General features: G+C 44.6%; 1 protein-coding gene across 1 annotated transcript in view; it reads left to right on the top strand.

Annotated features, from left to right (window-relative positions):
• The window catches only part of UBR4 (ubiquitin protein ligase E3 component n-recognin 4), a gene marked incomplete at its 5' end in the record, with an annotated part of 124,129 nt that overhangs the window by 71,512 nt on the left and 25,258 nt on the right, over positions 1 to 27,359 (top strand). Inside the window, 27 exons of the mRNA XM_015565924.1 lie at positions 2,461 to 2,557; positions 3,167 to 3,274; positions 3,739 to 3,855; positions 4,793 to 5,002; positions 6,683 to 6,832; positions 8,635 to 8,862; positions 9,660 to 9,738; positions 10,441 to 10,683; positions 11,477 to 11,645; positions 12,158 to 12,302; positions 13,351 to 13,436; positions 14,131 to 14,218; positions 14,478 to 14,671; positions 15,694 to 15,933; positions 16,289 to 16,427; positions 17,129 to 17,254; positions 17,362 to 17,490; positions 18,094 to 18,437; positions 20,278 to 20,368; positions 20,523 to 20,607; positions 20,775 to 20,902; positions 23,536 to 23,665; positions 23,789 to 23,946; positions 24,655 to 24,764; positions 25,380 to 25,521; positions 25,763 to 25,844; positions 26,156 to 26,329. Coding sequence (XP_015421410.1) covers positions 2,461 to 2,557; positions 3,167 to 3,274; positions 3,739 to 3,855; positions 4,793 to 5,002; positions 6,683 to 6,832; positions 8,635 to 8,862; positions 9,660 to 9,738; positions 10,441 to 10,683; positions 11,477 to 11,645; positions 12,158 to 12,302; positions 13,351 to 13,436; positions 14,131 to 14,218; positions 14,478 to 14,671; positions 15,694 to 15,933; positions 16,289 to 16,427; positions 17,129 to 17,254; positions 17,362 to 17,490; positions 18,094 to 18,437; positions 20,278 to 20,368; positions 20,523 to 20,607; positions 20,775 to 20,902; positions 23,536 to 23,665; positions 23,789 to 23,946; positions 24,655 to 24,764; positions 25,380 to 25,521; positions 25,763 to 25,844; positions 26,156 to 26,329 — 3,992 coding nt within the window. The remainder of the gene's footprint in view (positions 1 to 2,460; positions 2,558 to 3,166; positions 3,275 to 3,738; positions 3,856 to 4,792; positions 5,003 to 6,682; positions 6,833 to 8,634; positions 8,863 to 9,659; positions 9,739 to 10,440; positions 10,684 to 11,476; positions 11,646 to 12,157; positions 12,303 to 13,350; positions 13,437 to 14,130; positions 14,219 to 14,477; positions 14,672 to 15,693; positions 15,934 to 16,288; positions 16,428 to 17,128; positions 17,255 to 17,361; positions 17,491 to 18,093; positions 18,438 to 20,277; positions 20,369 to 20,522; positions 20,608 to 20,774; positions 20,903 to 23,535; positions 23,666 to 23,788; positions 23,947 to 24,654; positions 24,765 to 25,379; positions 25,522 to 25,762; positions 25,845 to 26,155; positions 26,330 to 27,359) is intronic.

Genomic DNA, 27,359 nt, shown 5'->3' on the forward strand with positions numbered 1-27,359 from the left:
GCTTTCTATTATTTTCACTCTTTATCATTTTCTTTCTCTGCTTCCTTTTTTTAATACCTTATTTTTGGAGGTATAATTTTCTATTCTTTTTTTTCTAGCTTCATAAGATGGAAGCTTATGTCATTGATTTAAAATCTTTGTTTTAAATACATATTTGAAGCTATATATTTCTCTCTAAAATTCCCTTGAAACATTGTTTTCACTGGAGCCCGCATATTTTGCTATGTTCTGATTTCATTGCTGTTCAGGTATATGTTTTCTAAATTCTGTTGTGATTTATTCTCTGGGCCCAGGTATTTCCAAACATTTGGGGATTTTCTAATTATTTTTCTGTTATTGATTTATAGTTTATTATGGTTGCAGAACATGCTATGTGATTTCAATCCTTTGAAATGTTTTGAAATTCATCATTGCTTCTAAAATGATGTTATGTCTTTTTAGGATTTTTAGTTGTTTTTAGCAGGATGGTCAGTTGAGGTAACCTAGCCATATTGGACATGGAGATCTCTAAAGTGGTTTTAAGTTAACTCCCCCCCCCCCCCCCCCCAGGAATAAGTTAATTAAACAATTAAGGTGGCTTATTGTTTTAAATAATATAATAACAATTGTTTTTACTTTTAAGTCACAAGAAAATTGTAATTTTTGTTAGTGTTTACTTTTTTGGTGAAGTTTCAAGAATAATAAGTGTTTGAAAAGCCAATGATCTGGCATGATCTTGGTCCAGGTCCAGACCTGCTCATTTTGTTGACTTTTTCCTTCATGTGTATATTCATTCAGATGCATATTCTCCAAATATGAAGATTTTTAATCCATCTCAAAGCTTATGTTTTATCCTAAAAGTGCCGAATTGCTGCTGTTACCTCTGCTTTCTTCACTTGTACCTCTTCCATTCCTGATCAGTTCTTACTCACTTGTAGTCCCCCATAGCTTGCCTAATTACTCATGAATGCAGGCAGGTATGGGCTTTTATGTGCTATAGAATTCTAAAGGACATTTAGCTCATTCCTTTGAGTTCTTTTTAGAATGATAGTAATTATTCAAATAAGACACTGTACTTCCATTCAGACTTTTATTATTTTGAAAATATTCTGGATAACTGCCTACTAGGATATATAATATATGGAAACCACACTTAAAAAAATATGTAGGCATATGGTTTCTTACAAACAACGATTTGTAAGAAAAATGAACAACGATTTACTGTGAGAGCATATCCATTAAATCATTCAGCAAATGAACTTTTAAATTTATGTAAGATTGTGTGTTAAGCGAGGCTGCCAACCAACTTGTCAACAAAACCCTAATTAATTGATTTTCAGTTGGTCCTTTTGAATCTGTGTATTCACTAGAGGTCCAGGGGCACACACTTAGTATGGAAATCTAGCTGTTTCTTTGCAGATGAAGAAGGCGCGGTAGTGACCAGATGAGTATATGGGAAAACTCCCGGGTCCTGTATGGGAAGGGTGGTGTTGAAATGGAATTTCACACTAGGAAAAATGATGGACTGGCCTTTCTAAGGACTTGGGGAAGCATGAGAACGAAAGTGTTGGGTCATGCCCTGACTGGTTCGGCTCAGTGGGTAGAGCGTCGGCCTGCGGACTGAAGGGTCCTGGGTTCGATTTCAGTCAAGGGCATGTACGTTGGTTGTGGGCACATCCCCAGTAGGGGGTGTGCAGGAGGCAGCTGATCGATGTTTCTCTCTCATCAATGTTTCTAACTCTCCATACTTCTCCCTTCTTCTCCGTAAAAAATCAATAATATATATATTCTTTATATATACATATATATAAAGAAAGTGTTGGGTCACTATGCAACTGGATGATTGAGAATTTATAGGTAAAAGAATGCCAGGAAAATAATGCCTGGAGGCAGAATAAGAATAGGGCCATATGCTGGGAAAAAAACATAGTGCTTACTATTAAAGGTTTAAATTTTGATACTGAGAATGGCTAGGACAGTGATGGCGAACCTATGACACGCGTGTCAGAGGTGACACGCGAACTCACTTTCGTGGTTGATTTTTCTTTGTTAAATGGCATTTAAATATATAAAATAAATATCAAAAATATAAATCTTTGTTTTACTATGGTTGCAAATATCAAAAAAATTCTATATGTGACACGGCACCAGAGTTAAGTTAGGGTTTTTCAAAATGCTGACACACCAAGCTCAAAAGGTTCGCCATCACTGGGCTAGGACCTGATTGCTTGACAAATATTTTAACTTTCATGTAGTAGGTTTTTAGTACCATTAATGGTATTTTGCAATAGTTTCGCTCCCTTTTAACAAAGTGAGATTTCTCCTATGTTGCTGGTTAATAAATAGGCATTTATTAATGTTAGGATTGTTCCTGAGCAGTAGGTGCCCTGTTTACCTTGGGAACAAGAGGAAAGAACTATATTCAGCTAGTAAGTGGTTGTATATTAGCTCAGGTTTCATATGTTTTCCTTGGCCTTTTAGGCTGCATATGGTCCGTCTGATGCTGTTGGAGAGACTACTGCAAACCTTGCCCCAGTTAAGAAATGTTGGAGGTGTCCGGGCCATTCCATACATGCAGGTATCCATCTCTCAGTTCACTGGATCTATCACATTATAGGTGGACCATCCTAAGCGTGCTGCCATCTCAAGGCATTGGTATTAAACAATGGAATTCAATGTATAGCCCTTCATTTTATAGATGAGAAGCCCAATGGTCAGATAATTTTTTTCAAAATGTCCACAGTCATCCAGCTAGTTATTAACAGAGCCAAGAGCAAAAGTCTGCTACAGAGATTCCTAGTCTGCAGTGACTCTTCATTAATATTAGTGTATTAGAGTATGGTCTTGTGATAGCTATTCTCCCACTGGCTGCCTTCCTTTTGGGCAAAATTGTTCTTTAATTCTTAGTAGCATAGTGCCCTCTCTCAACCCAATTTGGTTGAACATAATATAGGTTAGTCATTTAGTTTTACAAATTTGATGCAGAACATTCTCTGTGATGCCAAATACCAACATTTGACTCTTCTGCCTCTGGACGCATAAACTTGGGATAACTTGGGATTTAGGAACTTTTCACAGATTATGAGTGACAGGGAAGTCAGGAAGATTGGGATTTCTTCTGAAACCCCTTGTGTTCAAGCTGTTTTCTAGGGAAGTGGCTTTCACGTTTTCTTTCTCTGACTTCTAGGTCATTCTGATGCTCACTGCAGACCTGGATGGAGAAGACGAAAAAGACAAGGGGGCCCTGGACAACCTGCTCTCCCAACTTATTGCTGAGCTGAGCATGGATAAGAAGGTAAAATTTGAGTCATAGTGTGTGAAAAATAGGGCTCAGCCAAGATCAGTTCTCAGTTGTTTTTTCTTCTCTTAGAGAATTTCCCCTATTTTCAGGGGATGACCACCCATTGAGGCCTCTAGTTCTGTGGATTCCACAAAAATGTTTTCACTGCCTACTTTGGCCCAGGCATACTCTTGGATCTGAGCATAATTAAGGAATAAGACCAAGTCCCCACCCCTGTGGTTCTATAAGGTGAAAACAGTGAATTAGTTGTTTCAGTCTTCATATGCCTTCATATGCCTTCATAAGCCTGTGTATCAGGCTTTTGGTAATTCAGGCGTAGTCCATGGATACACGAGCTTGCTTTGTCTCCGATTCCATCTGAGGCATATCTAGCTCTGAGAGGCGTGAGGGAATCTTGTTCAGAGGATGCCTCAAGCTTAAACGTGAGCCTGAGCTTCTGGGCTCTGTTTCCGCTGCAGGACGTCTCCAAGAAGAATGAGCGCAGTGCTCTGAACGAAGTCCATCTGGTAGTAATGAGACTCCTGAGCGTTTTCATGTCCCGGACCAAGTCTGGATCCAAGTCTTCCATATGTGAGGTATTTTTGCTTCAAGCTTACGGGTGTGGGGAAAGGTAAGAGGATTGTCTGGTTGGTACTAGGGCTGAGGGCAAAGGTGATAGTCCTGATCGTCAGAATAAGGCCATTGTTGTTGCTTGAGAGGAGTTAGATTCTAAGCTGTCACCTCTTCAAGAACAGAGCCTCCACCTTTTTCAGAATCCCTTCCAAGTCCTGCTCTTTGCAACAATCCCTCCATTGGAGGGGTTAAAGGGTTTGGAAGTTTCAGTATTAAAAGACAGGGGACTGTTCTGCAAGGCGCGGAGTGGCTAAGAGGATTCCCCACTGTATGTTGCTATAAGGTATGGTAATAAAGCAGAGAGAAAGCAGTGTGTGCGCGGTGGAAAGGAGATTAACACAAAGCAGAGAAGGTAGAAATGGAGGCTGAACTGCATCCGATCTTAATGAGCTTATGAGCTGTGGGGTTTGCTGGGATTTGCAAGGCTCTCCTAATGGTTTTATTTACAGTAGCTTTTCTCCTACTTTTTTATTCATGTGATCGCTTACCCCATCTCCTTTGGAAGCTGGTACTATGAGAAGAGCCCCTGTTGGGAGGGTGGAGTTGCCCAAAAGTGCCTATAATGAAAAGTTTTCTCTCCTTGAAATGGTCTTTTTTTCTAGTTGCCCAAAGAAAAAGAGAAAACCATGCCCTCCAGGTGGAAAAGTTATCTAGTCCTTGCCTCTTGGCTTCTGGCATGTGTGTATAGAGAGATTAGAGTTGAGACCTGGTGTTTATTTGTTTCTTTTCTCTTACCATGTCGTTATTCAAAGGAATTGGGGAAATTTTGAACTAGTGGGAAACTTTTAACTCAAGAGATCAACTACCTCACTTCCATGACAACTAGCTCTACTGTGAGTGTGTTTCCTCACTCCAACACCCAGCTGCATTTATAAGCCATTCTTACCTTCTCCCTCCCAGTCATCCTCCCTCATCTCCAGTGCCACCGCAGCAGCCCTGCTGAGCTCTGGGGCTGTGGACTACTGCCTGCACGTGCTCAAATCCCTGCTGGAGTATTGGAAGAGCCAACAGAACGATGAGGAGCCCGTGGCTGCGAGCCAGTTGCTGAAACCACATACTACTTCCTCCCCACCCGACATGAGCCCTTTCTTCCTCCGCCAGTATGTGAAGGTGAGGGCTTTCCCTGACAAAGAGCCGCTCCTGTGCCTCATCCAGAGCACACTCAGTGAGAGAGTGAAGGAGCAGGGGTGAGGAGCTGCAGGAGGGAGCCTGCATTCCTTGGTGGGCTCCCTGCATCACTTGGTGTGATTTAATACATGCCCTTCTATTGGGATCCTGAGTCCTGCCACTTTGTAAACCTTAGGAATTGAATGAAAACAGACAGTCATGGCTCTTTCACATTAAGCTCCTTAGAAAAAGATGAGACGGTACAAGGTCGTTGTTGTCAGTAGTGGGTTATGTTCTCGTGTGTCACATGCTGTCATTAGAGGTCTCTTAACATGCTAGTTTAGAAGATGGGCTCCTGATCAGGTGAGCCTGGGAACAGTTGTTCTCACTAGCCAAGAGGCTTGGAGAAGTTCTGTCTAACCTTACTTAGTAAGCCTTGTATACCTGGAAAAGGAGGGTACACAGTGTCTGTGGGTTGTCGTGAGCATTGAATGAGGTGGTGTTTGTAAAGTGCAGTGCCTCGCACATACTGATGCTCAATAAATGTTCATTATTACCATTTATTACCATTTCTATTCTGCTGAGTTATTTTGGTGGAGCTAAATGGGTTGGGCTAGCTGTGCTGCTTACTGCGTACTCAGAACTGCTTTGAATATATAGGAGTATAACAAGCATAAAATAGGAATCTGATCATGTCCTTCTCTTTTTAATAACTCTTAGGTGGTTTTTTATTACTTTTCGGCCAAAAGGTTCTTTGAGGATCCAGCTATCTTACTCCCTAGCTTTCGTACCTACAGCACCCCTGCATGCAGCCCTACTGAAGTGTGCGTTTTCCCACATGGCATGTTTCCTTTGTTCATGCTGTCACTTCAGAAATTCTTCTTCCTCTGCATCCCCGTGTTCCCTCATTTCTCAAATTCTTATTTCTTAAGACCCAGTTCCAGCATTGGATCCTAGGGAAAACCTTCCTTAAGACACATTTCCCTGCTGTCAAGTCTGATTGAGACAGTGTTTACCTGGTCACGCATGTGGAGTCTCCCCTTCAAACTCACAGCAAAGATCATACTCCCTTTTATACTCCCAGTGCTTGGCGTAGAACCGGTGAATAACTGGTGATTGAATAGGAGACACATGCAGGCTCTTCCTGGGAACCACACACCTTGCAGGATAGCTGTTGTTTCCACTGTCCTCAAATCTCCCTGTACCCCTGCCTGTCCGTGTGATGTGAACCCAGGCTTTCGCCTGAGTTTAGTGATCCTGGCCCCCTTGGCTTATTTGAATATTTCTTGTTATTATGGAAGTTTTAGTTCTAGGAAATGAAATATATCTCACATAGAAAGTCAAATCTTTTCCTGCTACTGCTTTTTCAGTATTTTCTAATTCTAGGTTTTGTGTAAGTAGAATACAATCAATCCACTGTTAAAAACCAGAGTGAACTTTTAAAAAAGAGCAGTGAAATCTATCTCCACTGCAACCTTTACATGTAATGAAATTGCCCAGGAGCCTGGGGCCTTGCTTGGTTTGTAAGCAAAACTGTCAGCCAGTGATGGCTCTGGCTTCAAAAGGAGCCATTGACCAGCTCTAGCTTAAGGTATGCCTAGTGAGCAGTAAACCAGCCTTTTTCTTCAGTGTGGTCATGGAAATTGCCAATCACAGGTTCTTACCCAAATGTTCTTCTCCCAGGGTCATGCTGCTGATGTGTTTGAGGCCTATACTCAGCTTCTAACAGAGATGGTACTGAGGCTTCCATACCAAATAAAAAAGATCGCAGACACCAGTTCTCGAATCCCACCTCCTGTCTTTGATCATTCCTGGTTTTACTTTCTCTCAGAGGTAAGTGAAGGGGGCGGTGCCAGTGGAGGAGAGGACACATCGGCTGTGACTGCCTTTGTGGACCCGAACCCTCATAGTGTTTCCCCTAGGTCTCACCCTGTGCAGTAGACTACAGGGTGGGGCAGAGGCACGTTTACAGTTGTATGCAAAACAGTTTTTCTTGTATTATTATTTATTCATTATTGTGTTATTTTCCATACACACTACTGTAAACCTACTTGTGCCTTATCCTGTATATGGTGAAACTGGGAGATGTGCATCAAAGCAAGCTATCCACTTTAGTTTCTGATCTGTTCATTTAACTTCCCCCACACAATGGTAATGGGCAGGTTTAATACTTCGGACTCTGTCTGGAAAACAGAACGTATACTAGTTAAATTAACAGAGATTTTAATATAGGGAACTGGTTAAATGGCCATTGAAATAGCAAAAAGATTGAAAGAGAATGCTGAGATACACAGAGATAGTAACTGCAAGCAGAGCTACCAGCAGCCTTGTGTGTGAAGAGGGAAGCCCAGTGGATCCCAGGAGGATGCAGCTGCTGATACCTTAGGAGCTCTGAGGAGTGGGGGAGTGATGTGGTTGATTCTGGAAGTACTGAGAGAAGCTGGTGATTAACATTTGGTTTGCCCTTGAATACTAAAGAAATAACGGAGGCCTTCAGGGTGAGGGGCTGTTGTTAGGATAGCAGGCAAACAGGAAGAAGCAAGTCCCTTCTTTTCCTCCTGCTTTCCAGTGTCCCTCTAGTGCTCCCTATTGGCAGAACCTAAGAGGGAGCCAGTTGCAAAGAAACAATGCAGTTAGCATAATTCTGGACTGGACATCGCAGAGCAGCAGGGTATTCTGGGGTGAGTTTGGAGCCAGCAGAGACCATAGTTATTAACCACAGCAATTGTGAGATTAAACCTAGGATGAATAATCTGTTAGCAATCTCCGAATGACCATTTCAAAGTGTATATATGTAACCACCCCATCTCTTTCACCTGTGAGATTCGGAATGTTTTTTTCCCTTGTATTTTCACTCGATGGGCCAGAGTGGAGGCCAGCTTCCCTATAGATTCCTAAGGATTCTGAGAAGGGGAGCAGTAATATTGCTGTATTTCCCTCTCTGACTTCTTTCTTTCTATGCCTGTCTCCTGGCCCCTGTAAGGAATTCTAAAGTTCACCAGAGGCTAGCTTGGCCACAAGAAAATAGTTTGGTTTGTGTTTCTCACCAGTTTTTTTTTATTTTGTTTTGTTAATTCTCACTGGAGAATATTTTTCCCATTGATTTTTAGAGAGAATGGAAGGGTAAGAGAAAGAGAGAAACATTGATTAGTTACATCTCACATGTACTCTGACATTGGCAGGAGAACCAGCAACCCAGATACATGCCCTTGATAGGGAATTGAACCCGAGACCCTTCGGTACGTGGGTTGATACTCTATCCATTGGGTCACACCAGCCAGGGCCCTTATCAGTTTTTATTTTTACCTTTTTTTAAAAGAACTGCTATATTTTATTTTTTTGTTAATCCTCACCTGAGGACAGTCTTTCATTGATTTTTAGAGAGAGTGATAGGGGAGAGACAGACAGAAACATCGATGTGGGAGAGACACATTGATTGCATGCACCTGCAACCGAGGAATGTGCCCTTGACTGGAATCAAACCTGAGTCCGAGGGGCCAACACTCTATCCACTGGGTCAAACTGGCCAGGGCTATCACCAGTCTTCAATAACAGCTCATGGAAAGCCAGGGAGCTGAGGCTGGTACAGATATATAGTTCCAGAATCATTGACTGTGTTGTTTTTTCCCCTCAAGTACCTGATGATCCAGCAAACGCCATTTGTGCGCCGGCAAGTCCGCAAACTTCTGCTCTTCATCTGTGGATCAAAGGACAAGTACCGCCAGCTCCGGGATTTGCACACCTTGGACTCCCACGTGCGTGGGATCAAGAAGCTGCTAGAGGAACAGGGGATATTCCTCCGGGCAAGTGTGGTGACAGCCAGCTCAGGCTCCGCCTTGCAGTACGACACACTCATCAGCCTGGTAAGAGGAGGTGGAAGTGGATGGGTGGGAGGGTATGTGATGAAGCTGAGCTGAGTAAGTAACCCAGATGGAGTTGTAGACAGGGCTTTTAGATATTTAGAGAACATCCTGGTCAGGGTTGGATCAGGGAAAGTCTGTAATACCTGACTGGGTGCTACACCACCATGTGTAGTTGGCTTCGGGGTCTGAGATTTTCCCCTTACATTCCCTCCCCTACGTAGCTGTGGTTCATCTCTTATGAGGAGGGGTGACTTGGATTTTTTACCTCTGTTATTTATTCATGTCATGGACAGGATCAACCTGAAATTTGTACATTTCTGATTTTTGTCCTTGAATGCTAAAGAAATGATGTCTTACTGCCTGAAGATACATTGTTTGGACTTTGGGGAGTAAATTGAATATTTTGCATAGGAGCATCTAGAAGGGACAACTTCAGTATTAAAGACTCCTAATCTAATGTCCTTACTGTTGTGCTTTTAGTAAGAAAAAAAGTAAACTTGTGTGGTTTTCCAAGTCATGGAAAAACATCTCTCCTGCTGCATTATTAAGCAGTCTGAAGGGGGGTGCCTGGAAACGAAGGGCCATTGTGTGGTGGGGAGTTGAACTTAGGAGGCGTGGCAAGAGTCTTGTGTGTGCGCCTTGGTTCCAGGTTTACCAGCGCACCAGATTAACTTTGCACAGAGGGCCGTGTTCTGTTTGCATCCAAACCAGATGATGACCCCTCAAGGCAGCAGGTGTGGTACCGGGTGGGCTGCTTGGTGGGGTTACTCATTTTTGGTGATTGGTTTCCATTTCAGATGGAGCACCTGAAAGCCTGTGCAGAGATTGCTGCCCAGCGAACCATCAACTGGCAGAAATTCTGCATCAAAGATGACTGTAAGCAGTGCTGCTCCTTTTGATTGCATTATTCATTCATTCCTTCAGGAACTATTACTGAGGCTACTATATGCCAAGGACTAAACTGGATGCTAGAGACATAAAGCCATGACCAAGATAGGTAGTCATGCGCCACTTAACATTGGGCATTCTGGGAAGTGTGTCATTAGGCCAGTTCATTGTGCGAACATCATAGAATGTACTTATACAAATCTAGATGGTGTAGCCTATACACACGTAGGCTCTGTGGTATATCACCGTCATATATGCAGTCCATTCTTGACCAAATCGTTCTGTGGTGCATGACAGTGTAGACAGAACTTTTGCCTAGCAAAGAAGACAAGTAAAAACTTAAAAGAGTGATAAGGGTCAATAGATAACATTTGGGGTGCTACAGGGGCACCAAGTAGGAGTATCTGACCTCTAGACTGATAGTAAAACTACAGAGGAGTGTATGGAGTCTACAGAATCATCTTATTCAAAGAAGTGGGGCTGGGAGCCATTCTCTACATAGTGTTATGATACTTGTCAGTATTTCCTCAGAGGATGTAAATTCTTCTTGGCAGCTCTCAGCAGAGAGAACTTAGAGAAGGAGCTGGTGGGAATAGGGCAGTCCTGACCATATGGAGAAGTTGCTCTAGTCCTTGCATGTAAGTTGAGTTGTCATTATCTTGGAGCTGAGCCCCTCTCCTCTGCCTGCAGCCGTCCTGTACTTCCTCCTCCAAGTCAGCTTCCTGGTGGATGAGGGGGTGTGTCCAGTGCTGCTGCAGCTGCTCTCCTGTGCTCTGTGCGGCAGCAGAGTGCTCGCCGCGCTGGCGGCCTCAACAGCGTCCTCCGGTTCCTCCTCCTCAGCCCCTGTGGCCTCCAGCTCTGGACAAGCCACAACACAGTCCAAGTCCTCCACTAAGAAGAGCAAGAAAGAAGAAAAGGAAAAGGAGAAAGAGGGTAAGAGACCAGGGTGATATATTCTAGTCTGTCCTAGAGCACAAGGTTTATTCTCTTCTGAAGTGTCTTTCATCCTGACTTAAAGGGGACCTAAAACCCAATGACCTCTGGGCTCTACTTTTGGTCTCATTTTCAGTTACATTGAAGGTGACACCTTGAACAGTGTGCCTTCTCATCCTAAGAGCCTGATAGGAAAGGTCAAAGCAGACAGCGTTTTTACTAGGCCAAGTTCCTTTTTCTGTGAAATAATAACAATTGTTCTGTGGCAGGTTTGTCAGAGTGAAATGAAATGTGCCCTGTAAACTGTTGAATGCTCTATAAATGTAACCTGTTTTACCTGACTTCTCACCATCAGAAATGCAAGTGCCTTTCTGCTTAACTGCTTTTCATGGTCCTTGGTGGCCCGAGACAGGTGATCGGGGGTGGAAAGCAAGGAATGTGTTCACATCCTCTCAATTAATTATTCAAATCTCTCTGTTCAAGTAGGTGTGTAGTAATATTGACTGTTTTTGGTAGCAAGCTTTCGAAAGGTTATTTCTCCTCCAGTGTAACTATGTTTGTTCAGTGCCAGGCGAATTATAGGCACTTTCTGCTTTTGGGGGGGTGCATTATTATATGTCTCTTTTGAGGTTGACCTTTTGTCTCCCAGGAAGCAACTGAAAGTTGTTTTCAAATTATAACCATTTAGCTCCAACATTTAGACGTGGACAGCCTCTCCTCCCTCTGTATATGCTAGTGCTGGCTGTGAGACTCTAGACCACTTCCTCCTATTCTTCTTGCCTTGATCTTGCAGGTGAGAGCGCAGGCAGCCAGGAGGACCAGCTGTGCACAGCTCTGGTGAACCAACTGAACAAATTTGCAGATAAGGAAACCTTGGTCCAATTTCTGCGTTGCTTCCTGTTAGAGTCCAATTCTTCCTCGGTGCGCTGGCAGGCCCACTGCCTGACACTGCATATCTACAGGTAGGGTCCAGGGCGGTTTTAACAGTCTTCATGGATCTGGGACCAGAGTGGACGGTGTAGTTCTGGCTTGGTTTTATGTTACACGCTTATGGTCACAGTGTCAATATTTATACCAGCCTGAGCATCCTCTTAAGTATTACAGATTTCTTCATTGAGTTATCTGATTTTTAGTATTAAACTGATGTTTTAAACAAGAGATTATCTGTTTCCCACTAAGAAGGCTATGCTTCTAAAAATTTGTAAAATGATCAGGCTTGATTCGTTAGGTTAACAAAGCTTGGTTACTGCCATTGACTAATGTTGGATGATGGGAATAGACCGCCTCCCGAAGACAGGAAAGGACTGTCCTACATCTGTTAGGATGGATTGTCAAAAGAGCAATCAAACCATTCAAACTTAACTCATAGTTATGGGGCAATAGCTACACCTAGAAAAATAGTACCTGGGCCTTGTTGATAAAGAACCTCAGGGCTTTCTGCTGCTTGGTAATATGAACTGCTGTTTATCTACAGAAACTCTAGCAAATCTCAACAGGAGCTCCTGCTAGATCTGATGTGGTCCATATGGCCAGAACTCCCAGCCTATGGTCGTAAGGCTGCCCAGTTTGTGGATCTACTAGGATATTTCTCCTTGAAAACTCCACAAACAGAGAAAAAGGTAACAGTTGATTTATGATCAAAAGGGCTAACTTGTCATTTTAACCTTTTTTCCCCCTCTCTTTAAAAAACATATATTGATTTCAGAGAGGAAGGGAAAGGGTGAGAAAGATAGAAACATCAGTGATGAGAGAGAATCATTGATCGACTGCCTCCTGCACTCCCCTTACTGGGGACCAAGCCTGCAACCTGGGCCTGTGTCGAATTGACCAGGAATCGAACTGTGACCTCCTGGTTCATAGGTCGACGTTCAACTGCTGAGCCACACCAGCTGGGCTAATCTTTTTCCTCGCGTTAAGAACATTATGACCATCACCTAAAGGGGTGCATATATAAAACCTCTTGTAAAAATATATATGCACTCCCAGGGTATATACTATGTAGATAATATACACTAGCACATAAGTACAATCTGAAATTGGTTTAGCCAGCAGAAGTAGATCAAGCGGGAAGAAAATGCAACTCATTAAAATTGCTTGGGAAAGACAGTGCTTCTCTGGGTTTCTAACAGCTCTGATTACATTCCCCAGAGTGTTTCTGCAATTATATAACCTTTCAGTTTTTTAAAAAATATACTTTATTGATTTTTTACAGAGAGGAAGGGAGAGGGATAGAGAGTTAGAAACATTGATGAGAGAGAAACATCAATCAGCTGCCTCTTGCACACTTCCTATTAGGGATGTGCCCACAACCAAGGTACATGCCCTTGACCGGAGTCGAACCTGGGACCTTTCAGTCCGCAGGCCGACGCTCTATCCACTGAGCCAAACTGGTTAGGGCAATTATATAACCTTTTCATGGCTTCTCCTTGAGAATCAAACTTGGTCTAAAAAGATGGACTATCATAAGATAGTGGGAACTTCTAAAGAAGATAGAATCCTTTACACGATTAGGAATTAGGCCCAGCTTTGTATGATTCTGATGGAGGCTGAGAAGTCTGGCACTTCTGGGGCGGTATTATCTAGAAAGCAGAAGACAAAAGTCTTTTGTAAGCCCAGTAAGACTTCCCCTGGGCTTTAACTATACACCTTTATTGATTTCTGTTTCAGTTGAAGGAATATTCACAGAAGGCTGTGGAGATTCTGCGGACTCAAAACCATATTCTTACCAACCATCCCAACTCCAACATTTACAAGTGAGCCTTGTTCTGCTTTCTCCCTATTGAAGCTCAGCCAAATTGCTCTCTCAACGTTGATGGGCTCTAACATGCGAATCAATATGCCCTGTCTAGTTGGTCTTTGAATCCCTCCCTCGTAGCTAGGGCCTTGCACATAGAAGTTACTCAAAATATAATTGCTGAATTTGGGTTTGGTAAGCAGTAATTTTTTTAAAAAAGATTTCTAGTTTCCAGAGTCTAAGTGTAAATAAAATAAGACAAGTTTACAGAAAATGGCTGCATTAAAAAAAACTTTTGAAAGAGAACATTGGTTTAAACTGACAATTTATTGTTTCCAAGGTTTAATAGTGACTATTCTTTTTTTCCCTTCTAACTTTATTGAGGTATAGTTTCCATAGGACAGAATTCACCTATTTTAAATATATAATTCAATGATGTTTACTATGTTTAATTGTGACTCTGAGTCAAACCGTAAACTTTTTAGGATTCCCCCTGACCTCGGGACAGCTCAGAAACAGGAAACTTCGATTTGAAATTTCCTTCCTATAACTTCTCAACCCTGTTGGCATTTCTCACATGTCTTTATGTGCTTACTAGGGTGGGGATTGCCTTGGGGAATATTGAGCCATGGCCTTTTCATGGCTTCTTTATGAAGCTCAGTGCTTTCTAAGATGAAAATTTCTGTATATGCTGAGACTGGTTTCTTCTTTAGCACCTTGTCTGGCTTAGTGGAGTTTGATGGCTATTACCTGGAGAGTGATCCCTGCCTGGTGTGTAATAATCCAGAAGTGCCATTTTGTGTAAGTGACATCTTCAACGTGGATGGTCCTGAGGCTCACAGGGCCAGTGGGTTTCTTCCAGAGATTGGTTGTTACTGCATAGGTGTTCTCCTAATGCTTGGTCGCCAGGGGTATGAATCCTTACCTGCTACACTTGTTACCTTAAATAGAAATTTCATCCATGGATGAAGAGTGGGTTACAGTGATGAATTTTGAAGAAGACAGGATGAGCCGTTAGCCTTGAACTAATACAGTGTTTTGTGTGTCCTCTTGTGTTTAGTATATCAAGCTGTCTTCCATTAAAGTGGACACCCGGTACACCACCACCCAGCAGGTAGTGAAGCTCATTGGCAGCCACACCATCAGCAAAGTGACGGTGAAAATTGGAGACTTGAAGCGGACCAAGATGGTGCGAACTATCAACCTCTATTACAACAACCGAACTGTGCAGGCCATCGTGGAGCTGAAAAATAAGTACGGGCTCTTTGGACTTGGGGGTGGGGGGCGCTGGTAAGGCTTCCCACCTGTTGTTGGGATCCGGTAAAGTAGCGCATCCCTAGAGGTCCAGTATATCCTCTTATCCACTTCAGTCGTGACGGGGGGACAAAAGTGAAATGCCAGTTCCTAAGGATGTCAACAAAGATTATTTTAAAATCATGTCCAGGGGGCCCTCGGGGTCAATGGAAGTTCATCAACAGCTTGCCTAGGGAGGGGAAGCTTAGTGAGGGGCACGCCAGGTTTCTCATACCCAGGTTAACTAGAGCAGTTTCATTTTCATATAAAACCGTCCATATTGGGACCCATTTGTCATTTTTTGGATTTAGATGCTATTCTCTTGCTCACAGAGCAGGCAGTATTTCTCCAGAAGTTTCTCCAGTACCCAGTCCTTCCATTTCTGCAAGGGGCCTCCCTCTGTATCTGCTGACGTTGGGTCTTTCTAGCTCATCGATGCCAGTGTTTGAATCGGGGCAAGTCATGCATGGGCTAAAGAAGGTACTAGCAGGTTATGGTGCTGACTTTTACTGAGACAGATATCTTTTTTTAAAAATATATTTTATTGATGTTTTACAGAGAGGAAGGGAGAGGGATAGAGATTTAGAAACATTGATGAGAGAGAAACATCGATCAGTTGCCTCCTACACACCCCCCACTGGGAATGTGCCCACAACCAAGGTACATACCCTTGACTGGAATCGAATCTGCGACCTTTCAGTCTACAGGCCGACGCTCTAGCTACTGAACCAAACCAGTCAGGGCCATATGGAACATCTTAAAGCATTTGTATGTTCTATCCTTTTTTATAGAGAAAGGGTAGTAGAAAGTATTTTAAAAATTAGGGTGCTATTATTTGCCAGATGTCCTGCTCTTAGAGTAACCACTTCATTGCCCTAGAAAAATACATAGGAACAATCTTTATCTCATCAGACCATCATCACTGAGCCTTAAATGAGAGGCTGTCAGGTCTCTGTCCCTCTATCTGACACTGTCTCTCTTAGGCCTGCTCGCTGGCACAAAGCCAAGAAGGTTCAACTGACCCCTGGGCAGACAGAGGTGAAGATTGACCTGCCCTTGCCCATTGTGGCTTCCAACCTGATGATTGAGTTTGCAGACTTCTATGAAAACTACCAGGCTTCCACAGAGACCCTGCAGTGCCCACGCTGTAGTGCCTCCGTCCCTGCCAACCCAGGGGTGTGCGGCAACTGTGGAGAGAATGTCTACCAGTGTCACAAATGCAGGTAAACGAGTAGTTGTCGCCGGGCTAGGGCCATGAACATTCTTTGTATCTTTCTGTTAAGAGTCAGTGTGGGCAATTTCAGTGTCTGAGTTAGAGGTTGTTATGGGTATGTAGAATGTGAAGTACAAAGGTAGAGAAGGAGGGAGACGGGGAAGAGTGGAGTGTGTGTGTGTGTGTGTTTGCCCAACCTGTGATGGGTGGGGGTGTCTCTAAGTTTACTTCTTGGTCTTTCTTTCTTGTTATCTGGTTGCTTAAGTCATAGAGAATAGACATGATAAAATCCGTTTCCTCCCTGGGTCATCCCTACACCACCAAACTTCTGCTGCTCCCCTGACCCAAACACTTTGGTTCTTCAGATCCATCAATTATGATGAAAAGGATCCCTTCCTCTGCAATGCCTGTGGCTTCTGTAAATATGCTCGCTTCGACTTCATGCTCTATGCCAAGCCTTGCTGTGCAGTGGATCCCATTGAGAATGAAGAAGACCGGAAGAAGGTGAGGCCACTTCTGTCCTAGACTCAGGCTTTGATCTGAGCTTTCTCTACAGCTGGTGTAGGATGTGTGCTTTCCCTTCAAGCCCCAACCTTCCTCAACTCAGGACTATTTTCAGGGCCAAGCTTTTGGGTGGAAGCAAATAATGAAGTGAGATATATTGAAACACATGGTTGGCCTAGGATTTTGGAGATACGTTGGTAATAAACTAGAATATCTCAAGGGGCAAATAACTTTAGATTTGGAAAGGTGGAAAGGAACCGGATGGCTTGCCATGCATTTTTTCCGTGGACTGCTTCATATTGCAGCTGTGGGTCTTCCCTCAGTATTAGACTATTCAGGGGCCACTTCTCAGCCAGCATGATGTGTGGGACTGGATTTTAGAGGAGTGAAAAGGGGTGGGCTTTGGAGTCAAAGGACCAAAATTCCAGTTCCAGCTGTACATTTTAATACTGTGTGACCTGCCATAAACCACTTTCCAGCATTGCATGTTTATATGTATGTGGTATTATATATGTACATCAAATTTTATTAAAAATAATTAGAAATAAGATGCCTGCCCCACAGGATTATTCTGAAGAAGAGAAAGAATGTATGGAGCACAGTACCTGCCCTATAGGAAGTGTTTCAGTGAACAGATCCCTCAGGGAAAGCCATCACAATGGAAAGCCTTCGTGCGCTCATCCATGTCTTTTCCTGTCTAGGCTGTTTCCAACATCAATACACTTCTGGACAAAGCTGATCGAGTATATCATCAGCTGATGGGACATCGGCCACAGCTGGAGAACCTGCTCTGCAAAGTGAATGAGGCAGCTCCTGAGAAGCCGCAGGTAATCCCAGATTGCAAGGGGCATTTGAAGAGGGTCATGATCAGAAGACTGTCCCAGATAAGATGATCTCTCAGTGGAAGGCTGACAGCTTCCCTCTTGGATTGCAGGATGACTCGGGCTCGGCTGGGGGCATCAGCTCCACTTCAGCCAGTGTGAATCGTTACATCCTGCAGTTGGCTCAGGAGTACTGTGGAGACTGCAAGAACTCTTTCGATGAACTCTCCAAAATCATTCAGGTAGAGAAATGGGAGCGCCTATAGAGTGTGCTATTGGGAATTGCTTTCAAAGCAGCCCTACTGCTCTTGTCCAGCAGTTCAGATCCTGGATGATGGGTTGTAAAAAATCCAGTGCCAAGATTCTATTTCCTTTTTTGACATATGCCATTTTGGCAGGCTAGACAGTCAGGGAGTTCCAACTCCCTTCAGCCAGGATGGGCCATGTAACGGTGGAATATTGATCTCCGTGGAATGGGAGGCTGCCTGTAGACAAGGAGAGCAGCTAGTGTCCTTGCCACCGAGATTGCTGGTGTGCTTTCTTTGCCACATGTACCTGCGGTTCTGACCTTTGTTCTTTTTGAGAATCTGACAATGGAATGAAAAGCATCTGCCTGTGATCAGAGGCTATTCTGACTCTGCCCCTTACCTTGGTCAAGCCAATCCCTCTAAGCCTGTTTCCATCTCTCTAAAATGGGGATAAAGTATCTAACTGGTGGGATTATCAAGAAGGTTAAAATAGAAATACATGTAAAAGTTTTTTTTCCAAACCAAAGCTTCCTAGTTAACTTCCTCTTTCTCATTTTAATTGCTAATTTCTTTTCCTTTTGTCTTTTTTTTCTTTAGAAAGTATTTGCTTCACGCAAAGAGTTGTTGGAATATGACCTGCAGCAGAGGGAAGCGGCCACCAAGTCCTCCCGGACGTCTGTGCAGCCCACCTTCACTGCCAGCCAGTACCGGGCCCTGTCCGTCCTGAGCTGTGGCCACACGTCCTCTACCAAGTGCTATGGCTGTGCCTCGGCCGTCACTGAACATTGTATCACTCTGCTCCGGGCCCTGGCCTCCAATCCAGCCCTGAGGCACATCCTCGTCTCCCAGGGCCTAATCCGGGAGCTCTTTGATTACAACCTCCGCCGAGGCTCTGCGGCCATGCGGGAGGAGGTCCGCCAGCTCATGTGCCTCCTAACTCGGTCAGTCTGCCTGCATCGTGGCGGGGCTAGTAATTCCTGCCGACACCAGGGTTGATGGTAGCAGTGATGCTGGGAACACCAGAGGGTGCAAGGATTATGCTTCTCATTGCCAGACAGTTTGGCTAGTTTATCATGGAGGAGAAAATGGGGAGCTGTCCAGGGTGTAGATCAGTGGTTCTCAAACCTTCCTAATGCCACGACCCTTCAATACAGTTCCTCATGTTGTGGTGACCCCCAACCATAAAATTATTTTCATTGCTGCTACATAACTGTAATGTTGCTACTGTTATGAATCGTAATGTAAATATCTGATATGCAGGATGTATTTAGGCGACCCCTGTGAAAGGGTCGTTCGACCCCCAAAGGGGTCGCAACCTGCAGGTTGAGAACCGCTGGTGTAGATGAATGAACTTAAGGATGTTTGAAACCCTGTGTAAGTAGTGTAATTGGCTTATACTGGGCTTGTTGGTTTCAGTGTGGTTTCCTGAGGAAATGGTCTCTGAGTTCTGGTGAGGGGAGAAGGGAGTGACTGGGCACTTGAACTTAAAACTCACCCAAAAGAAGACAGTGGAGCCTAGAGGTTAAGAACTTGGACTCTGCGTCAGAAAGACTCAGGCTTAGTATCTGGTACTTTGTACTGTGGGCCTTAGACAAATTACTTAACTCCTAGAGCCCAAGTTTTCTTCATCTGAAAAATACTGATAATAGTGAATACCTTCAAGACTCATGGTGAGATGAAATGGAAATAATTCGTGTAATAACTCATGTTTGTTGAGTACTTAAAAAATGCCGATACAGTGCCCAGAGCTGGATGTGGATATATACTGAGTATATAACTTAAACTCTGGGATGGGTTGGGTGGTTGGTAAATATTGTATTGTTTATTCACTCATTTAGCAAACATTTATTGACCATCTGCTGAAGGCCAGGCACTGTGCTAGACACTGAGGTTACAGTGGTAAATGAAACGAAGTCCCAGTCCTCATGGAGCCTACATTCTAAATGGGAGAACTGCAGTGGACAGATAATTCCACAGCACAGTGTCAGGAGGTTAGATTGTGAAGAGAAGCAAAGCTGGGGTGGTCACCCTCATTGTGGAAGGGGTTGCTGTGTAGGATAGGGTGGTCCAGGGAGACCTCTGAGGGTGTCATACTTGAGCAAAGAGCTGTGTAAAGTAGGAACAAGCTGTGTTACATGCATAGGAAACTCATGTGGAAGACTGAGGTAGGGCTGTGTCAGGAATGGAGGAGGAACAACAGGGAGGCCCATGTAGCTGGAGGGAAGCACCGTGGGGGAAACGGGGGAGTGGGAATTAGTGAGGGGTCTCTAGGGGCCAGATCCTGAAGGATTTTGTAGGCCATTTTAAGGACTTTGGATTTTTAGAAAGTGTTGGAAAGCAAGAAAGTGATATGATACAATTTACGTTTTTTGTGTGATAGTTAATGTAGACATTATTACAAAGGGGCATGGATGCCTTGTGGGAAATGGAGGCAGTTGGAGAAGATAAGGAAAGAGTTGTGGCCAAGACTTGAGTGTGAATGCCTAGATCTGGCGACTGTGATACACCACCTGGCACCTGAGTGCTCTGCAGCCTGGGAAAGGGGTGGGGACACAATCTCCCCTATGTTGGTGCTGCTCCTCCCCAGTCGGTCTCCCAGGAAAGGCGGCTGTGACATGTGCTTTTTACTACACACAAGGGTCTTGTGGGCTAACCCTGTAGTTGCCCCTGGGAAGGCCAGGTAGCCCTAGACATCGATTTCCTCTTATTTGGGCTCCTTCAGGTGGGAAGAAGGGGCACAGCCAGTGGTGAGTAACGAGACGCTGTTTTTTGCTTCTGCAGAGACAATCCAGAAGCCACCCAGCAAATGAACGATCTGATCATTGGCAAAGTCTCCACAGCCCTGAAGGGCCACTGGGCCAATCCCGATCTGGTGAGCAGGACAGGTGTCCCCTCTGACTCCTCCCTCACTTTCCTTCTTCGTTCCCTCGCTTCCTCCCTGCCAGTCTCATTGTTTGGCCATAGCCAGTCCTGGGATTGACTTTCAGACCCTTCTCTACTCATGCCTCTTCCCTTTGGCCTCCTAGGCAAGTGGCCTTCAGTATGAAATGCTGCTGCTGACAGATTCTATCTCGAAGGAGGACAGCTGCTGGGAGCTCCGTTTGCGCTGTGGTGAGTTTGGGGGAATCTGGGTAGGAGCTTTTCAGAGAAAGGAAAGGAGGCCTCAGGTGTAGTCCCAGCCACAGAGAGGAAGGGGTGGGGGCCTACACTTGGACAGCCTTGCGGAGCAGGTGCGAGGTGTTTTATGTTCCTGACTCTGCCTTCCTTCCTGACCCTAGCTCTCAGCCTTTTCCTCATGGCTGTGAACATTAAGACTCCCGTGGTTGTTGAGAACATTACCCTCATGTGCCTGCGGATCTTACAGAAGCTGATTAAACCACCTGCTCCAACCAGCAAGAAGAACAAGGTACTGGGTGGGGAGTCTCTGAGGGAAGGTTAGGGTGGAAGCCCTCACCATGCCCCAGCCAGCACTGTGCTCTGCCCTATCTGAACTCCCCTGACCTGGGGGAGGGGGCACCATTGCTTCCTTTGCCGCAGTTCAGCAGAGATGGGTTGGGATTTTTGAGAAGGTTTCTCAGAGGAAAGTCAAGGGTAAAATAAGCACAAAAATATAGCCCGGCTGGCGTGACTCGGTGATTGAGCATCGACCTATGAGCCAGGAGGTCACAGTTCTATTCCTAGTCAGGGCACATGCCTGGGTTGCGGGCTGGATCCCCAGTTAGGACTACCTCTTTCTGCCTTCACGTCAGGTGACTTGCAGCTCCCGGACAGCATGGTGTTCTTCCCGCCTCTGTGCCTCTGCCATGCGGTGTGTGCAGGGCTGTCTTCCATTTACCAGTATCTGACCTTGGGAAGTTATTTAACTTAGTTCCTCACTTTTCCGTCTGTAAAATGGGAATAGAGTGTCCACCTTGAAATGTTGCAAAGAATAAATGACTTAATGAAGATCAAATTCTCAGAGCAGAGTCTGGCCCAAGTTAGTCCTTATTAAATGTTAGCTGTGGCTGTATATTGTCTTCTCTGCCTAGAATGCTCCTTTGATCCTTAGCTGCTCCTCAGAAGATCCACTTCTCTGCTAGGCTGGCTGCGAGTGCCTTGAATCCAGGGACTCTCTTACTAATAATTTTTTATGTCCAGTACATAGTGTGTATCCAGCATATAATAGCCACTCAGTAAATTATTGTTAAGTGAATGAATAAAGCCAAGTTCTTATCCTAAAATAACTAGCCAAGCCACAGATCGACTTGCCTGTACCTGCTGTACACACTATAATTTTTCTCTCGGCCGTGCCTGAGGCTAGCTGCTTGTAACCCCTCGTTGTGGTTCTTGGGCCATTCCAAGACCTGCTCCATCATGATAGAGTCCCTTGATGGGAGACAGAGCCTTCATTGCAGGAAGGTTGCTTTCAGAGTGGTAAACAGTAGGAGGAGGCTGCTATTGAACAGTTTACTACATTTCCTTTGTCCTGGGCTGCCCAGACAGTCCTCAGGAAAGACGGGACTGAGATACTGTCCTTCCTTCCCTGTGATGAAGGTTTATTTCCCCTCAGAGCTGATTCCCAGCAAGTGAAATTGGTCCTTGTTGAACAGAAGAACCTCACTCGCACTTATAACTCATTTTATCCATAGTGTAAGGTGAAAGATTTCCCCAGAGTTCTTATCCGCTAAGGCTGACGTTTAGTTATAGCCCAGAGAGAGCAGCCCACAATTCCCAAGACATTCAAGAAATCTGCGGCCAACATTATTTTTATAATTATCCTAAGTCTTTGCACTCCATGGATGTTTGTGCCCATGGTGCAGAGTCACTGCTGGTAAGACTGCTGGTGTCTTAGCAGAAGAGGCAGCAGCACCAGCTTCACGGGCTCTTCACTACCATGCAGTTTCATTCCAGAGCTTCCTGATTAAATTAGTGAATCTCGACTCTTGAGTACTGATCTCCTTAATATTCAGTGGGACAGTGGGAAGTACGCACAAAGCGCTTCTGCTTCACTCCAAAGTGCGCGGTTATCTTGAGGAAACGTGTGTGTGATTGTTGGAGATGCCAACTGAACCAGTGCCTTTTCCGGAACCATCTGTGCTTGCAAGGACACTGACAGGCAAATGTGGTTGCTCAGAATTGGTGCCAGGCAGACATTTTCTTGACAAATGAATAAAGTGAGCCTGTCACTTGAAGAGGAATTGATGTATTTTCCAAATGACCAGTGCATGTTACAGAATCATGCATAGGAAAAGACGAATTTTAGTGTAATGGAATATGAAAAGTTTATTGATTGGTTTTAGATTCCACATTGCAGTCAGTCTTTAAGAACCTATAATTTGTTGAATTTTGGTATAGTATCAAAGAAAAAAATCCAAAATTAATTGGAAAGCTATAAATATTTTCTTCTCTTTCCCAGCTATATATCTGTGTAGGGCTAGGTGTTTTTTATATACTTAACCCAAACAGCATGTCACTACCGTTTGGAAGCAGAAGCCGATATGAGACTCCAGCTATCTTATTAAGGCAGTCATTCAATTATTTTTAAAAATAGAAAACTGTGCCATTCCTTTCTCTAGATTACTTTTGTTTGGAAAAATGTAATAAACGTCATTTAGATTGATAGGTAATGGATTTTTTAAAGAGAGTGATGAGATCCTGAAGCCAAAAAGTTTGAGAACCACTGGCTTAGAGTTCTGGTTAGTAGTGGCCCTTTAAATTCTGGAGGCTGCCCAGTGACCCCTTGAAGATTTATGTTGGAAAACTGCCAGTCAGCTTGGGGATAGGAATTAGTGTATGTGGCTATAGAATTGTCTGTAGGAAGCAGCTACCTCTGACCTTGCATAATCTAATCAGTGACCCTAAGCTCAGTGTGGAGATGCTACTGCTAAATTGGGTCAGAATGCGTTAACAGGAACACGTATTTGGGATAAAGATGTGACTGTTGATCCTTCTGATCTTCTTGCCTTTGCACATGTCCCTTTGGGGTGCCAATGCCACTGTCGGAGCGGTGGCTCAAGTTGGCCTCACACGCTTTCCCTTTGTTCCACTCTCCTCCTGTAGGATGTCCCCGTGGAGGCCCTCACTACAGTCAAGCCTTACTGCAATGAGATCCATGCCCAGGCTCAGCTGTGGCTCAAGAGAGACCCCAAGGCATCCTATGAAGCCTGGAAGAAGTGTCTTCCTATCAGAGGTGTGCTTGTTTCTTCAAGACTGGGGAAATCAGTCCCTCCAACCCCTGTCCTGACAGCCCTAAATCCCCCCTCTTCTGTCACTTTCTTTTCCTTATTTCCCCCTGTACCCTTTTGCCTTCCAGGGGTAGATGGCAACGGGAAGTCCCCAAGCAAAGCGGAGCTCCACCATCTCTATCTGACTGAGAAGTACGTGTGGAGGTGGAAGCAGTTCCTGAGTCGTCGGGGAAAGAGGACCTCCCCCTTGGATCTCAAACTGGGCCACAACAACTGGCTCCGGCAAGTGAGTGACCCCGTCCCGCTGCCTGGCCCCAGCTAGGAGCACCTTCCACATTCACTCTGCTTCTGTTCTTTGCTTTCTTGTAAAGGAATCTGCGGCCAACATTATTTTTATAATTACCTTAAGTCACAGTTTGCCTTTCAAATAGGGAGTGGGTTGAGGGTCTTGGTTGCAGCCACTACTGGCCAGAGCAGAATTTCTCTGCCCTTCTCTTCAAGCTCGTCCTGCTCTCTGCTCCCTCCCTGATCACTTAATAGACAGAGCCGCAGCGCCCACAGTCCTCTTTCTCCTTCCGACTTTCCTATCTTCTGCTGACCTCTCCCTCTTCTTCCTAGCTAATGTTTTAAAGGATTAACGTGATTATTGTCTATTGATATGTAAAGAAAAATACTTGACATAGAGGTGTCCCCGAAATAGAATTGCAGAAGTGTTTACTAGGGAAAATACCTGCTTGTCTTTTTCCCAGTTCGGTCATCTTAGGTATATTCTCCAAATTACTTGATGGAGAAAATCTCCATGAAGAAGAAGGCTCCTTAGCAGCCTCTTTCCCAGTCTGGCAGTCAGATCTCATGTTAGCGGGTGATTTTTGCCTTTAATCTTTTCCTGGAAGATGCCCAGACGACTTCTCGGGATGGGTGGTAGTTGACTGCCCTACTGGGGGCCTGGCGAGAGGCTATCATCTGAGCCAGGCTTTCCTCTTGGGCCCTGCAGGTGCTCTTTACTCCAGCGACGCAGGCAGCACGGCAGGCAGCCTGTACCATTGTGGAAGCTCTAGCCACCATTCCCAGCCGCAAGCAGCAGGTCCTTGACCTCCTCACCAGGTACTATTTGAGGGTGGGATGGGGAGAGTGGTCAGACTTCATCTGCCTTTTCTGCTTTCCCAGGGGAATCCTTGGATAGGCATGGTGGGAGGCACACCTAAGACCACAGAAACAAAACAGTATTAAAAAGCTGAGTTTTAGTGGTAGTAGTAGTAATAGAGCACCAGCACCAGCTTATGAGCACATAAAGAAAGCTTGGCATGCATCATCGCGTTTATCTTCGAAGCAACCTGGGCTTAAAGGGGTTAATTAACTTCTTCACCAGAGGGCAGCCTTTGAGTTCAGGCAGTCTAATTTCAGAGCCTTCATTATTGAAATTATGGTACACTTGCCCATTAAGTGATTCAGTCAAAAATCGTTTTGCTGCCCAAGTCATCCCTATTCATATTCTGGTGCTTGTTTCAGATGAGTATCGTTCATTGCATCCCGCTCGCTGTTGTGTGCTCTGGGTTTTCCCAGGTGGGAAGTTTGGTTTTCTCAGGGGTCCTTCCTCCGACCTGGAAGGAAGAGGGAGCGAAGGACAGCAGGAGACCAGAACGATGGAAGGAGCGTGAGGGACTAGTTGACTGTTGGAGCTGTTTGCGTCTCTCAGTGCCCTGTCTGTCTCCATGGCAGTTACCTGGACGAGCTGAGCGTAGCTGGCGAGTGTGCCGCCGAGTACTTGGCTCTCTACCAGAAGCTCATCACTTCCGCTCACTGGAAAGTCTACCTGGCAGCGCGGGGAGTCCTGCCCTATGTGGGCAACCTCATCACCAAGGTACCCCTTCCTGCAGCCAGGAGAGCTCTTCCCAATGTTTAAGCCATCCCTTAACATCAATGCAATTGCCCTTGGCTTCTTGGAAAGGAGTTTGGCAAAGATTCCGCTTGAGGGATCATTGTAATAAAACAGTGGTGACTACGGAATGTCTTTGGTTGATGCTGAAAGCTCTGGACTGGTGGTGGAGGCGACGGGTGTTGGCAGTACCGTCACACTAACTTGTGCCTATCGTCCTGTTTAGGAAATAGCCCGCTTGCTGGCCCTGGAGGAGGCAACCCTGAGCACTGATCTGCAGCAGGGCTATGCCCTCAAGAGTCTCACAGGTAGAGAAAGCCACCAGACCTTTTCTTTAGGGCACCCTGGGTGCAGTTTGGGGGCTGACTCTTAGTTCCTTGGGTGCTGAGGTTGACCATATATACATTTAAGTTCTGCATTTTTCTCTTCATCTATGGGTTTACCGTTTTAAGCTCCTGTTCTCTATTGACTAATACACTCCTTGAGCACCCGCTCTGTGCCAACCACAAAGATAGTTTTTTTCTGCTTTTGAGTTGCTCATTATCTTTTGAAGACACTGACCTTCCTTGCTTATATTCTCATTCAGAGCTTTTGCAGCAACTTTTTCCTGTCTCCACAGGCCTTCTTTCCTCGTTTGTCGAGGTGGAATCCATCAAGAGGCACTTTAAAAGTCGCTTGGTGGGCACTGTGCTGAATGGATACCTGTGCCTGCGAAAGCTGGTGGTGCAGAGGACCAAGCTGATCGATGAGACCCAGGATATGCTGCTGGAGATGCTGGAGGACATGACCACAGGTAGCACTGCCAGGGGCCCGGAGCCCAAGACCCCCGTGTCCCTTCTGGGTCTGCCTGGGCACATTAGTCCGATTTCCCTGAGTTCTGCAGGGCCAGAGGAGGGGTACAAACATGTCCACGCATTCAAGTAGAGAAGGAGAAACTTCTCTCAAGAGAAGACTGGTTCTTGGAGTTGTAAAATTCCAGAGCTGGGCTCAGTCAATTTGGACTTTTTATATTGTTCTTAGAGCAGAAATAGCCCGAAGCTTCTCAAGTTAGTGTCTTTCATTGGTTATAGAAAGTCCTTAGCCATTATCCCTGGTCCCTGGGAACTCCCTCACTCTGTCATCCATATTTCTTCCCCTCTCTTTCATAGTGTTTACCTCCCCATTTCTTTATGCTGATTTTGGATGATTTTCTCCATTCTATTGTTCAATTTATTAATTTTTTTTCTATACTCTATGCTACCTTTTTAGTCTACCCAGTGTGTTCTTACAGTTCTATGTAGATTTTATAACCTTCTGGCTTTTTATTGACATTTCCCATCCCTTTTATACTCTTTCAACACATCAAACATATTTCTGTGCCTGATAATTCTAAAATTTGAAATATTTATTGATCTGATTTGTCTGTGTGTTACTTTGGCTCTTATGGTACCTTAAACTTTTTTGTATTTTATCATTATTTATTTATTTATTTACTGTGGTTTGAGGATTTGTCTGTGGAAATTCTTCAAGACTGGAGTCTAAGAATGTTTAAGAGAGTATTTGTAACTGCTTCTGTGAGGCATCTCAGGGCACTGCCATCCCAGGGCTGCCTTCAGCAAAGTTCTAAACTTTGGGTTTTCAGACCTCTGAGGTAGTGTGAGTCATAAACCTTTGAATGGCTGAGTTGGCAGAGATTTTTTTCCTCCCTCTACTCAATGACACATTTTAAGGGAAGACAATTTCTGTCAGTTATTTGCCTGGGAGAAAAGGCGAGACATTTCTAGTTGAACCTTAAACCAAGGTATAGCTCTTTTATGGCACCAGATTTATGTGTGCGCAGGGCA

This window comes from Myotis davidii, unplaced genomic scaffold (genome assembly GCF_000327345.1).
Source record: "Myotis davidii unplaced genomic scaffold, ASM32734v1 scaffold299, whole genome shotgun sequence".
In the NCBI taxonomy this organism is placed as follows: domain Eukaryota; kingdom Metazoa; phylum Chordata; class Mammalia; order Chiroptera; family Vespertilionidae; genus Myotis; species Myotis davidii.